At 35.9% G+C, this 14,983-nt stretch overlaps 1 protein-coding gene across 3 annotated transcripts in view; it reads right to left on the reverse strand.

Moving 5' to 3' along the window:
* Positions 1-14,983, reverse strand: part of LOC150081546 (seizure 6-like protein) — a 207,384-nt gene that overhangs the window by 86,181 nt on the left and 106,220 nt on the right. Inside the window, exon 2 of one of the 3 annotated variants that reach the window (XM_090380083.1) lies at positions 3,152-3,998. The exons of the other annotated variants lie outside the window; for them this stretch is intronic. Coding sequence (XP_090236209.1) covers positions 3,603-3,998 — 396 coding nt within the window. The 3' untranslated portion in view covers positions 3,152-3,602. Of the gene's footprint in view, positions 1-3,151; positions 3,999-14,983 lie in introns of those variants that run through there. 3 annotated transcript variants of the gene reach the window in all.

Raw genomic sequence — 14,983 nt, forward strand, 5'->3', positions numbered from 1 at the left:
CACTAAACCACTGGTCCTCCGTAGCAGCAAACTCGTCACGATACATTCCAGTCTGCCATTCGTTTGGAAAAGTCTTGGTTTGATTCCTGTCAATTACTGGAAGAATTTCTGAAGTCCTTTTCAATTGAAGCTGCAGTTCGCCGACTTCGGACGGAGGAAACAGTTTTCCACATGAGTTATTGTGCCTACACCATGCAAACTGGCCTGTGAACACAAGAAATCTACATATTGGTACACAGCGCCCGTACCTTTGACAGAGCACTCTATTAGGAGGACCGAATTCCGTTAATGGGATCCCAGTGAACAAATTCCATACGCTTATTATTATTACCAATTTGCGTGGGAAATGGTTTAGTAATAACAGTAAAATTAGCGAATCTTTAGTATGATTAAATAAAATAAAAAATCCTCGATAATTACAAGCTCTTCAATAGTAATAACAATAAGTAAGTGAACAAAAGGAAATTAAAAAACTAGGAGAGAAAAATTACAAAAAAAAAAAAAAAATCATAAAAACCAGAAACAAGGAATAAAGGACTTTGGTTAAATATAAAGATTATGAACAGTGGCGAAAAGAAACACGTTAGAGCTGCGAGGGTAACTACTGTAAGATACTGTTATGTAGATTAATTAAATTACTTTTAATGGATATTTTTCTGCGTGTTTTTTTTTTTTTTTTTTTGTCATCTTCACTATAGATATCCTCTTTAATTTCCTTACCTAACTGATAAATATAACTCAGAGCTGCCAACTAAGGCGGAACCCGATATCTTAATGAAAATCTGAATCACAGGATATGAGGTGGGCAGAAGCAGCAGTGCACACGCTTCTTGATTAGACCGGGGTTCCAGCCCGTGACCACCAAAATACGGAGGATGCGGAAAGGTCAGGGAAAGACCACCGCATATTCCCCGGAGCAATTGGCCTTAGTTGCTAATGCTCCTAAAAACCAAATAACAAACAAACAAACAGGATAAGAGATGCCAAATGGGGGGGGGGATCGAAACTGTTGATTAAAGGGAGAGGGACACTTTACAAAGATACAACCATCCCCCAAAACAAAATTTATAGCGATTAAAAGAATTTGCATTTATTTTATTTTATGACAAGGTAATCTGAAATCAGTGCAAACTGATTTTGATGATAATAATAAAGGGGTTATTATCTTGCTTGCTGTACATTATGTTTTCGGGTGTGTTTATTAACAACAGTTGAATGTTTTGCAGATAAACAGCGTCCTTTGGCGTGTTTGTCGTTTCTATAATACGTACAAATCTCGTCCCTCTTGTTAAATATCATTTAGTATTAATTCCCAGAGTAACCTTATGCTGTATTAAACATGGTAAAGCAAGGTGTGATATTAGGCATGCAGCTGCACAGCACGACCTCGATTATCCGAAGTTTACGGCCCGAGTCTACCTCGGTTAATATAGAAACCTACGTTTTTAAATAGGGGTTTGGGATTCACTTATTACTGTAGTCATTTATTTTCAAGTAACCGCGAAAAATAGGCATTTACAGAGCAATTTCCAGAAGTCTTTATTAAACAAAATACAGAAAAATTCTGTTGTATATAAGATGTACAATATACTGTATAATAGGCATTAAATTAATGAAGTAATTTTGCACTTTATGGCATTTAATAAACCTGCTTAAAATCAAAAAGTTCTAAACGCATCAGTTAATGTTTATTCTTTAAAATCAATTACTGGTGTTACCGCTGTTAGTGTATTTATCAATTCGAGTTCTGGATGTAAATGTCACAATTCGTCAGTGCACAACACACACTGTCAAATAACCAGTTCCGAGAGGACACTATGGGCTGAATGCGAAACCTTTCACTTCTGGATTAGTCGTGCATTCTTTTAATGTTTAACATTCTTTACTGTTGATATTATTTATTGATTGATTCTTGCATTGGTTAGCCGGTTCGGTTAACAGAAACTCAGATAATCGAGGTCCTGTATGTATTGAGTTCCCGAAGGATGCTTTGGAAGCTGTGGCCTCATGCCCTACTTCCATGAACGACGCATTTGAACGTGTACCCCGCTTAAGTGCTGAAATAACTAGATTTATGTACAATGTCAAGAGCACTTTTGCGTTTTAAAGTTAATTAATTTAAAAAACCTGCTACGTGCAATTAGGTGTATTGAATGTAACTCACAACGTTGAATGCAGGCAGCAGTTTAGGATTTTCTTACATATAGTAAATATATTTTTATACTACATGATCCCCCAAGAAGTATTCCAGCTTAGATTAGTTAAAGTGATAAATATCTATCGCCCTCCTTATTCGTAGACGGTATAAAGAAAGAGCATTACATATGGCACGAAATCTGTGGGTGTAAAAAATGAGTATAAACCACTTAGTATCTAATATGCTTTACTTCGGCTAGGCAACTTGAAAGGCTTCTTTATTTATTTTATTTCTTTTTTGTTCTCGAATAGTCTAATAATAAGAATAATGAAGCCTAGCAATAGCTCTTGAATATTAAAATGTTATAAAAGGCACAGGGAAGCAATGCCACTGTTTTGGCAGAATTTGTTGAAACGACAGCGTTTAGGGTGGGTTCATCGTGAAATGCAGAGACAAATTCTCATACTTGAGATTATTTAATTGCAATCATAATCGAAGTAGACCCATTACGAGTGGTTCTCTTAACAAGCAGCACCAACTGACATTTCATTTATTCAATTCAAGAAAAACACGTTGCCGGACTTAGGTTGAAAATTTTGTAGAGACGAAACGATTGGTTATTAATATGTAAGGTTCGTCCATGAACAATAATTTCCCTCAGTTCATTGAAGTTAATTGTTAGTAGAGCTTTAAATAATCCTCGAAATTTAATTTGCTGCAATATAAACGAGCCCTCAAAGCCTCTTTAGATCCAGTTTATGAAACATCAAAAGGTCATCACAGTTCCAATCCTATTCAAAACACTTAAAATTTAACAGAACATTTAAGGAAATAAATTCAGATCTAACAAAATATTTTATCATTTCCTTTTAAAGAATGGCAGCATAATAGCATGAATGTTAAACTACAGTACAGTGCTCAAGACTTGTTTGATTCTAGCAAACATCAAATGATCTTGCACCATGTAAGAGCTACGTTATTATTTTAAAATGTTATTTTAGGGAAGTTTTTACCGAGGTAACAATTTTGGTTAATTCGGACAGTCAGTTATTCGATAGTAATGGGTATACGTTTTTATGCTACCATTAAAACTAGCTTTGTTATAATGAAACTACCGGGCTCGAAAGTATATCACCCAATCGCGCATTCTCGCTGAAGAAAGAGAAAGTAATGAATCCAATCTTCGGAAGATGGCGCTGACAACGAGTAACTAGAGAGCTGTTAGTATCACGGCGAAACAACTCGACAATATAAGTACGAATGTAAAAATCTCAGGAGTACCCGCCATACGAACGTGAGCAACATTAGCAGTACATAAAGAGAGACGCTCCGTAATATCTAAAGCTTTCAGATGTACGAAAATAAAATATATTACATGTAGAGGGGAAGGGTGGGAAGGGTGAGAGCTGCACAAGAGCTATCGGCTGGAAGCCATGTAAGTTCAATTGTAGAACTGAAATGTTTTTCACGCTTTGGTTAACCTCTTCAGTTCTCGTGGATGTTGGGCATCCTTGTGCACATACATTGGGTTTTCAAAGGTGGAAAATTTCCGACCAAATCTCATCCTCACAGGATACCGTTTTCTGTAGATCATCAGGGCCACCAGGATGATGAGTCCAACCGCCAAAGGGGCTCCCACACCTGCTATGATAGCGATCAAGGTGACACTGAGGTTCAGCTGGCCCTTGGCCTGTCTCGCATCCAGACCACCCTCCGTAGTGGGGACAGTTTCTATCGCTGAGCCGTTAGCGGGGATTTCAGGAATCTTGTCCTGGATAGCATCCAGCACCTGGTGGTCCACCTTCTTCTTCGATACATCTTTGGGAGGCACAACTTGCTGAAGATGGGGTTGAGACTTGGGCTGTAAGCACAAAAAGAAGTCTCGTTAATTGTTAGAAAAGTTAATAAGAATCTTAATTTTTAAAAAATTATTGAGTGTAACTTACACGAAACTAATAAAAAAGAAAAAAAAAAACTGAGTAGTATTAATTATGAGAAAAACAAAAAATATTCAATTCTGTAACGAGATTAGAAAAAAAAAAAAAAAAAAAAAACCGAGATATTTTATGTAAAGAATATTAACACTGTATCAAGCCAATTGTTGGAACTGCGAAATCATGCTGTAAGAGTCGAGCCACTGAATTATATAATAAATAATGTAAATTCAAAGGTGAAGCTTTCGATCCATAAACGGTGTCAGATTTCACACAACTACAAGCATCTGAGAAATCGCTTAATTACAACCATATCAGCCAATTGACTAATGTAGCCAACAAGATGCCTCGTAACTTGTGAGACTGTTTCAAGAGGATGCTCCCATTAATTCCTCCCCATCTTCTTTGTCATCAATTGAACGCCGATCCGATCCTTACAATTTGTTTCATTTGTCAGGGAGATGATTATGACGTTCACAAGTTTCCCAGTATTTGTCTCACTTCGATAAGCAATGTTATTCTATGCGTCTCAGAGTAGACATTTTTCAAGTGTGCTAACAAGGAAGGTTCCCCCTCTCTTTGACCTGACTATCCTTTAAGAAAAATAAACACATAAATCAAGAACAGACATGCCAGATATCCCAACAATCAGCAACGCAGGAAAGTTCCAGAGAAATCAGTGGACAAACATTGGAAGGAACAGCCAGTTGGTGTGAATATAGAGATAGAATTACCGAGGCAAAAACAAATAAGTATAATGGAGGGCAACACAGGTCAAAGTCAACAACGTAACGCTTCCCTCCTGTTCTGAAGTAAGAAACAATATGGCCTTGCGCTTATTGTTAAACAGAGTATAAAAAATTCTTTTAAAACACGATTCAGCTCCAAGATGGCTGGAAGAGCAAATAGTTTCATTACTTTTGATTGTGGTAGTCAATATATATATATAAAAACATTATTATGACCGAGCAGAAAGCGAGAGGGATTCAAAACGACGCACACCGCAAGTATTTTAACTTTTTACGCCCCAAACCCATATTTGCGTTTCAAGAAATTCACAAGAAAAAGAAGGGCCAAGTATTTGGAATCTTTTTGAAAGAAACCATTGGTTCCTGAACAGAAAAAGTGTGTAACAGAATTTGGAAAAATTAATAAAAAATCTAGTTTTAAAAAGAATTCAAGGCAAGAATTTCTTGTTCAACGTTTCAGAAAGTAACCCTGAAATCGCCCGAAAGGACTATCGCGCACCATCTAATTAGTTTAAGAATTTCAAAAGTCGAATACAGTACAATTTTCCAAAATAGGTACTGTCGGATGGTGGTCAATCTTGCTTTAGTGAAGATTGCCGCACTTTTTCGGAATTTGCAGATGGTACTAAAAATATATTTTTAATATTGACAGTACACGCTATTTTCCAAAGTGCCTAACTACACTTTGGTTTTTAGTGTAGTTAAGCAATTTGGTTATACTCGAAGAAGTATAACCAAAGTGCCTAAAAGTGGTAAGATGCAAAGGAACGTCTCTGAATTTTTCTGGTGGTCGAACCTTATGCATTATGCACAAAGAAAATCCAAAAAATTCAGATGCTTAAAGCAATTCCAAATGGAAAGATACTTCCTTACGTTCTGTGCACGCGACGATTTATGAAATGCAACGATTTATCCTATCCCACTTCAAGCCCAGCCTTGGAACAAAGCATTACAATGAATTTTAAAGCCTTTTGAAGAAAGGCTCATTTTAAACGTAATATCCAAATATGAAAGAAATTCGTGGAATTATGTACTGTTTTTAATACATTCAAAAGTGAATATAACAGAAGCCATTTTTTATGGTTAGAAAATGGCAAAACATGAAGCAGTTGCTAAACGGTTGGAAAAACATAAGATGTTCGAGATGCATATACAGCGCTTCCTTATGGGACTCGCACTAAAGACATCTATAAATCAGATTTTTTTTTTCTTTTTGGAAAATTTTTCATATTTCGACAATACTTAGGTGATTTTTCACTTTTTAAGCATTGTTTGTGAAGCAATAATTCATATGTAAAATTTGTTTGATTTTTCAGCACCTTCAATCAAAGAATAAAATTTAACTAAATATTCTGAGTATAATGAAACATAATACTATCATTCATGATATTAATTAGTAATTTTTCCGCCTATGTTGAGCACACCCACACACACACACACACACACACACAAAAAAGACATTACTGTGCCAGAAAGTAAAGAGGACGAAGAATGGCGAATTTTAAAAAAAGCTGAGGGGAGCGTTGAAATACCAAGATGTAGAAGAAGCTGAGCTATAAAGGGAGGAATTTCTACTTTGCCTAACTGGAAATTTTACAGCCTTTTGAAGCAATAACTCAAGAACCATTGTCAGTCTTCATGGACCATTCGCGAAACAAAAGGGAAAAAAAGAGTAATGGTTGGTGATAAAAAAAGACTTTCAAAATTGATTCTAAGGTTTCATTTCGATTAGATACAAAATTTTCAATTTTGAAAAATTAAATTTTTTCAAAATTAATTCTATTCTATGCATACTAAGTGGTTTATACTCTGTATTTTTTTTTTACACTCAGAGATTTTATGCTATATGTAATGTTCTTTCTTTATGCTATCTACAAATAAGGAGATGGGCAATTGCGCATTTATCATTATCTTAAGTTGGAATACCTCTCGAGATTCATGTGATGGTAAAAAAGTATTCACTATCCGTAAGAAAAATCATAACTACCACCTACATAAAGTGACCACTTTTGAGATGTTCCACGAGTGGTCGGTCCGTTTAGGTGGGTTTTACTGTATTTGTTATACTGCGATTGCAGTTAGGTCAAAAAGACAGCGTCGCTGTCCAGGAAGTAGAAAATAATTCGTATCGTAATGGCAATCGCAATGCAAACTCTCAAATTATATTACTTATATATGCTATGCACTACCAAATACACTTCTTTACGTCTGTCAGTTAAGACTGATAGAATGAACAACGCAGAGATGGTCTTTGGCAAACATTTCATTTACGCTTTTCTCTCTAGCATGACGGCTGTGATGTATTGATTTCAGCTTAGCTGCTTTTAGAATCAGGTAATGGTGTCAACAGGTGAAGATGGTAAGTGGAACGCCATCCCCCTCCTCTCTGTCTCTGTGATTTTTTACATAGAATGATAAGCTCGGCGTGATTTTTAAAATATAATTCATAACAAATTTTTGATACGTACGCTATCGAGAGTGCGAAGTATAACTACAACTTTATTGCAGGCTAACTGCTATTGACTGAAAGGGAGATTCATAATTCAACTTCTTGTCTTTACCATCGACGTCTGCAAACTCCCATTCAGTCAATAGCAATTACCTTGCAAAAAAGTATGGGTAATAAACAGCAGCGTTCCAATTTATTTGCATGAAACGGCCTAAAGGTGCATATACACTGTACCCTTGAACCCAGACGAACGCTAACAGATCGAACATGAACGCAGCTATTTGTCCAAGTATGGACAGTATCATTCGCCGATTTTTCTGTGCAGATAAAACAAAACAAAGGAGTCTAAGCTCGAACAACAAATGCAATGTGAACTAATCCTTTTGAGCATATTCAAAAGACTGTCAGCCGCCAGGGCTGACAGCCTTTACGTGCTCTTGAATTTTCATATGGTAATCCAAAGAACTTCTAAAATTGGACTGCTGTTCGAGCGTACATGCGTCTTAATAATTAAACTGTATAACGTTTTCTAATTCGCTAATCAATCGAGATTCAGTAAAAACAATGATGAAATAAAAATTGATAGAAGCTAGATTTTCTGTTGTATTCTTTTTGAAATACATGACTGCATCCCAGCTGGCTCATTTAAATTGCGAAAACGTTTCATTTAAGCAGTATTCGCAGTTTATTAGTGGATAAACGAATTCTGTATTATTAAAATGGAGCTTATAAATAGAATAAATGACAGATAAAGTTGTCTTAGGGAAAAATACACATTTAGAAGTAGGATCTATAAATAAAATATCCTTCGGTTAGTAAACGTTCATACGTTCACGCAATAGCGCATGAGAAAGAAATGATGGTCGTGAGTGAGATTTGCTCTGTGATCTCCTATTAACATACCATGAACCCATGGCTAAGTGCGAAGAACTAGAAATTGCACTTAATACGCTCTTAGAGCATCAGAAGAGAACGGCAGAAAATGCTTATCGATTTCTCCATGGGATACGTTATAAGTATAGTACAAACTGACGCCAGCCATTAGAGATGGAAAACACTCATAACAACAGGAACAGCACTGCACAGATCATCTCATTAATGAAACCAAACCATTCGGATATAATCTCGAGGATCACCGAATTTAAAAGGCTCTTTCCAGCAGTGAAATAATCAACTTTTTTTGTGAGGTTGTGAGTTAGTGGGTGTAAGGGAGGGGTCGGGGGGAGAGAGAGAAGGAAAGAAAGCTAATTCCCAAATTAGCATGATAAAAAGTCATTTGTAATCGTTTATTGTTTTACAATTATAAATAAAACGCTTCCTAAAACTCTAGACACTAATGAATACTCCTGAACAGATAACACATTTCCTTAACATTTCAATCCAGCGCTCAATTAGAAATGGTACATTTTTTTTTTTTTTTTTTTTTTTTTTTTTTTTATAACAGCGTATGGAATTTATGCGCAGCAAACGTTATTTCAGACCTATAGACAAACAGGGTATTTAAAAGAACTGACATAAGCTCTTAATTGTGGGCAACGTCATAATTCACAGCAGTAAATTATTACGAAATACTGTACACTATTAAAACTAATGGAAATTTCTTATTAGGTGTGCCGCGAATACAGTGTTTTTTACTGTAAGGGTTTCGAGTTACGAAGGTTTGAGAATCACTGATTTAGTGTTGAGTTTCCAGGTTTATACAATAGATTGGATATTTGAGTATGTTGATAAAAATGCTAACCACTATATTACTTAAGTGGCTTCACCTCTGTTACTTTGGAGGATATGGTGGAGGGGAATAGTTTTCCCCCCCCTCGAAGAACTAAGATAAACCAGACTGCTATGTTATTCTCAACATGATCGGGAGATCCCAGAGCTGAGGGTTATTTTTATACAAATAGGTATGTATATTCGGCAGGATTGAGCATATCTCATAAGCAAATGAGACTGGTATACAAAATAAAATAATTAAACATTTATTATACAATAAATGTTATTTACACATAAAAAGGGAACCATTACTAATAAATACTAATTAAAAGACCACTTTCCTTCACTGATTTCAAATCGTTTCTTTCTTACCTTAAAAATTCAACAAAACCTATAATGTTGTTCGCAACCATCAACTTTATAAGATTAATACTTATCATTCAAGCTTTCATGACACTAATTTCAAGAACACATCACAAAAACTGGAAGAAAAAAAAAATAATTATCCGATTTAAAATTCGATTTCTACAACTAGGAGATATTTTCGATTCTTATAACTCCCTATAATTCGTGTATAACATTTTGTATAACACAAAATCATTCCAACATAAAATGCTCTTTAATTATACTCTAACTAAAAGAATGTGTTCTACACAATTCATACTAAATTTGTACAATTCACCTTTCTTTCTTTTGACTTCTATGACTACACAAAAAAAATCCTATTATTCATAAAACCTGCAAATCACAATACCTGTTGTATCTATAATTTAGAAAACTGTCATTAGATCAATATCAAAATTATACATAATACCTGCAATTCACAAGAGATGTATATATATCATTCAACTCATTCTCTTCTACTCAATTACTTCTTTTTTTAATCTGGCAAATGAAATTTATTCTCCAGTTATTTTTACCTGCATTTATTTTCAACTCATCTTACTTTTATATTTTCAATAATTCCTTCATTTCTTTATTCATTTTGCTTCATTCCGTTCCAAGCCTTTGTTTTTTATTTCTCTATCGATGATATTTTCTCTCCCCTCTTTCACACCTATAATACAAACTTGCTTATCATCACCAACATATATTTGGCATGTTAATAGACCCAGCCAACCAATAAATGATATAATGCACTTTAATATTCACTTTCAAATATGTTAAACTTTACTCTTACAATAGCCCTTTCTCAACTGCAATTATGTCTGTTCTTACACAACTATTAATGTTTATTCACAGCTCTGGTGTACCATTTACTTTTTTCTCCCTACAGCATCTTCCATCTGCATCGTCTGGCCCATCCTCCTGAACGTTCTCTTCGTAAACCATTATATTTTCCCATTTCTAGTTCCCAATTCTTCTGGCTAAAGAACCGGACACCTAAACTCAATCAGGAAATTTCAATGTACTTATACCCAGGTCCATAATAGTCACAGTCCGCTAATGGAATTTGCGGATTGCGACTATTTCGATTCCAGCCATCTACTACCCCTTGTCATATATATATATATATATATTTTTTTTTTTTTTTTTGTTTTTCACCCAGCCGCATTTTTTCGCTATCTTCCTCACTTCGTGAGATCATTTTTCTATTCACTATTAACACTACTTTTCACTTTATTTTCTTTCCTTGAAGGAAAGTCGATCGCATCAGCCCTGGGTACGACATGCATACTTTAAAACGACATCTTCACTCTTAAAAGTCATACTGCTACAGGCGTTCTATACACCAACTGGGTTCCGTCAACCATTTCCGGGGGAAATTTGCATATATTTCTCATTCGAATATAATAAATATCCCTTATCCATTACATACCGTCCAATGAAAATATCATTTTTGAGTCGCTGCCTTTTCCTATTCGTCTAATATTAAAAATATTCAATTTGCTTTCATTACTGGTTCACCCTTTCGGCTGTCTTCCCACTCTGTACCCAAGCGGCCTGTTTCTTAAGCCACTATTAAACAGCCCTAGTTTTACATATGCCACCGCAGATATATCCGTAATTTAAAGATTTTTCACCAGGGAGTTTATAGCTAAGGGACAGTATCTAGCTGTCTTGATAGCTTTTTAAAGTTGTTCTAGAGAATTATTTTGTTCTCTACTTAATTCTATATATACTGAATCTATTTTAATTTTAACTAGCCGTCGTTCTTGTTTGGATGTTTACTTCAAATACAGGAATTATACCCTATACTTATAATAATGATAACATATCTTCCCTTTTTCTCGTGTGTGTGTGTATACTGTATATATACACTTATACTTGACAAGACCGAAGTACAAACAGTCATGTTATTATAGTAGTGACTTTTTTTCTATGAAAATACTGGTTCCAAGTATTTATATTTTTGGTACCTAATAAATCATTAAAAATTGCAAAACAAACGTAGTCAGTTTAAATTATCTAAATTTATTTATTTATTTTTTTAATGCGGAAATCATCATGATCACTATTTTTAAATGCTATGCAAGCTTTATTAGAAGTACAATTCTATGTCGGGATACTTTTTATAGCACCTTCCGTAAACAGATGTGAAATATTTCCTGTAAATAAACAGTAAACTCTTCGAATAACTGGAGACAGATAAAAAGGTTTCAAAACGTAGACACTTCTTTTGTCGAATTATGACGGTGCCGTTTATAGCGTACGATCCTTCATCAGGAGAAGACACACAACCGTTTGATAAATCTGTTGTCAGTCGTTCATCTAGAAATGGGAACGAAGATGGCATATGTTGAAAAAAGGAAATTGATTATTACTGAACCAACTGTGTAAACTTTCAAAGCTACGTAATCCAAAACAGGATACTTCGGTTGCCATAGTAACCGCCAGAGGATTACCTTTCGACATTTTCTCCGAAGACAGCAATGTATTTGGATAAGAACAAAGCACCGCTGAGAGTTCAAACCATCCATCTTTCAACTGCTACAGCCCTAATTTTATTCAGGAATGTCCCCTTACCCAGAGAAAATGTGGCAAAAACACGAGTTTGCAAAAGAGATTTCTCTTCCTCCCTACTTCACTTCCCCCTTCTCTAGAGTAGCGCAGTTAGTGACGTTCTCTCAAGCCTCCCTATTATTTTTCCTCCTTCTCTTAGACCACCGCTGTTCTAAGATGACCGCAGGTGTAGACGCAATGATGACTAACACCAAAAGCATGTGGAGGGACCAGCTAGCGCAGCGGCTGACCTTCTAAAGGCTATATAGTCCACACTTAATACGATTATCACATAACTGATGAATTCGCATGGGAAGTGGTTCGGCTTTACTTCATTTCTCTCTCGCATATGTTTTATGCTGGTAATGTCATACCAAAGGGGGGGGGGGGGAAGAGAGGGCCAAAAAAAAATGAATGAATACATTAAGGAAATATGTTTCGCTTTTTGGTGACTCATCAAACAGCGAAGGGAAAAAATTACGTGTAAAGGAGTCATGTCACTGATTCCTTTTCTTTTTTTAATTCTTAACTTCCAATTACGATTTAAGTAGTTTTTCTACAGAGATCAGCTTCAGAATGCGTAAAGGGGGCGTATATTTATCTATAAGAACTCTGTAGGCTTGGGTGTAGGAGTGATGACGAGTATATACTGTATAAGAAATCTGTAACTGAGTGCACAACATCAACAGGAACTTTGCCAGCCACCTTAGAGCACTGAGAATAATAACGTTCTCTTGGGATGTTTCCAATTTTGAAAGCGTTCAAATTACTGTAGTTTCAAAAGACTGCACAGAGATTATGAACAGCGAAAGAACATTTTTACAAATCTCCCGATGTACTGCTTAGTGCATACATACTAACAGACCCAGCCACCACAGTCATTTTATCAGTGGACAACACTATCTTTCCAATTTACTCCCCCCATCTCTCTCTCATGTCCTGCTTGTTGCTGAAGCTACATACGCACAGAAGGAAACATCAGAACTAGTCCCTCTGGAGAAATCCGTTTAACGAGGAAAAATGTCGCCCAATTTCTTTCCTCAATCTCCAGAGACGAGAGCGACAGCTATACGATGAATCATGTCAAGAGGAAACAGTCGCTACGAAGAGAACAAATATCACTTGACATTTGTAGCTATCCCTGAGCGGCGCCACTGACGCAAATAAGGTAGGTATTGCATCCCCGGTTCAACTGTAGGTAGCTAAAGTTATTGAGCTCGCGACTGACAAAAGTACCTCCGGCGAGAGACATAAAAACAAGCCAATGCGTGTAGTCCACATCATTTTCTGTAGTTTTGCATTCGTGGAGTCTGACATCAGAATTACTAGAAGGCCGACAGCTTATAACCTATTAACAGCGAAAAAACACCATGCACACTTTCTAATTTTATGGCCAGACTCGGCAATTAGAAAGGTGAATAAATAAGGAATGTTTTTCTCTCTGTCCAGGTGGACGATGTCAGAAAACACTTCCGGGTCAGGTGCTGTGCCTAGCAGACGCATTCTGAAGAGCAAAAAAAAAAGAGCTTTTTAAACAGTCCACCCAGTCTCAATAACGAGGTGTGGTGAAAGACCAACACCTACAGACAAGAGGTGCCTCATTTCCTTGCCGGAGGCAATATTGACAACATGCGGCTCACCGCAGCAAGGCTCATAATATGCGGACACACAACGGCACAAGGTCACACGTGTGTAGACAAAACAACACGATCTCTAGACCAGCCTGGTAAAACGACTACACTTGTGTTATGTTGAAGTACAGAAGAGGCGTACGAGCAATAATTGTATGTTCAGTGCAGGCAGACTGGCGACCAATGGACATACATGTACATCGGCCTCGGAATGACATGTTTTTATATGAATAGGTGATCAAAATGGATTGTTTTCCCCTATACATTGCATCACCCAACTTGGAATATTAAAATTTTACATTACTCGTACTGTACATCGTTCTTATGGGGAAAATGTCTTTCGTATATGGGAAGGCGGCAAACTGACTTTTCATGTCCATAGCAATGTTATATCTATTCTAGCTTCTGAGGTTGAAGGAGGAGGGGTGGGGGAATTCAAACTTCCCACTTTTTATGATATTTAGGTTTTATAAGAATGCGGCAAGTATGGATGCCACAGGATCGGTTAAGGGGTAGGGGTATTTTCATTGGTTTGAACTGCAGCTTATTATTTTTTTTTTAAATTATACGACAGGATTTAACACAATGCTTTTAAATTACAATTTGCAAAAAAAACCACCGAAACAAGACATTTTATAAAGCACTTTAAACATTAAATTATAATTATGCAATTCAAACTCACGCCATCAGCAATAAAATACGACAAAAAAATTGTAGGCGTTCTATTCGTTTTCTCCCCCCCCCCGCTTATTTTTAGGTTTAGTCTCTCATCTGAACGATTATTTTTTTGTTGTTGTATTTGAGCTGAAATTTGAATTTAATGTTAAAATTGGCCAAAGTATTACCGGTTAAATTTTACGATTTTTAAATTAAATTTTCCTGCTTACGATTTTTAAATTAACCCCCCCCCCCTTTAGTGGGAAAGTTGTTTCTTGCTTTCAGTTTAATTTAAAAACTGTCACCGATATACTTTTAAAACGAATGTAAACCGATTTCACAGGAAGAAACAACAAGTGAAATACTCGTGTCATTCTTAGGCGTTCAGCTATGTAGAACAGTCCTATATGATGGAAAATTGTGTCGCCTCTACTCACGCTACCTTTGTCCTTTAAAATGAAATAAAATCGGTTTATATTCGTTTTAAAAGTACATAGATAACGCTTTTTAGGCTAAACCAAGAGACGAGGAACAACTTTCCCACTGAGGGTGAAAAAAAAAAAAAAAAAAAAAAAAGAAGCCGATTAGTCAAGAAAATATTAGAAAGAGTAAAATTTAAACGGTTACACTTCTTATTTTAAGATAACATTCAAAAGTTTCAGCTCAAATACATACAGACAAAAAATAACCTAAACCTAGCGAGATAGACCACGGTCCCTTTTGAATAAATAAAAGGGTCTCATAACATGCGATGCCGTACCTGCAGGTTCAAT

Source organism: Mastigoproctus giganteus, chromosome 8 (genome assembly GCF_048544385.1).
Source record: "Mastigoproctus giganteus isolate SK-2022 chromosome 8, ASM4854438v1, whole genome shotgun sequence".
NCBI lineage: Eukaryota > Metazoa > Arthropoda > Arachnida > Uropygi > Thelyphonidae > Mastigoproctus > Mastigoproctus giganteus.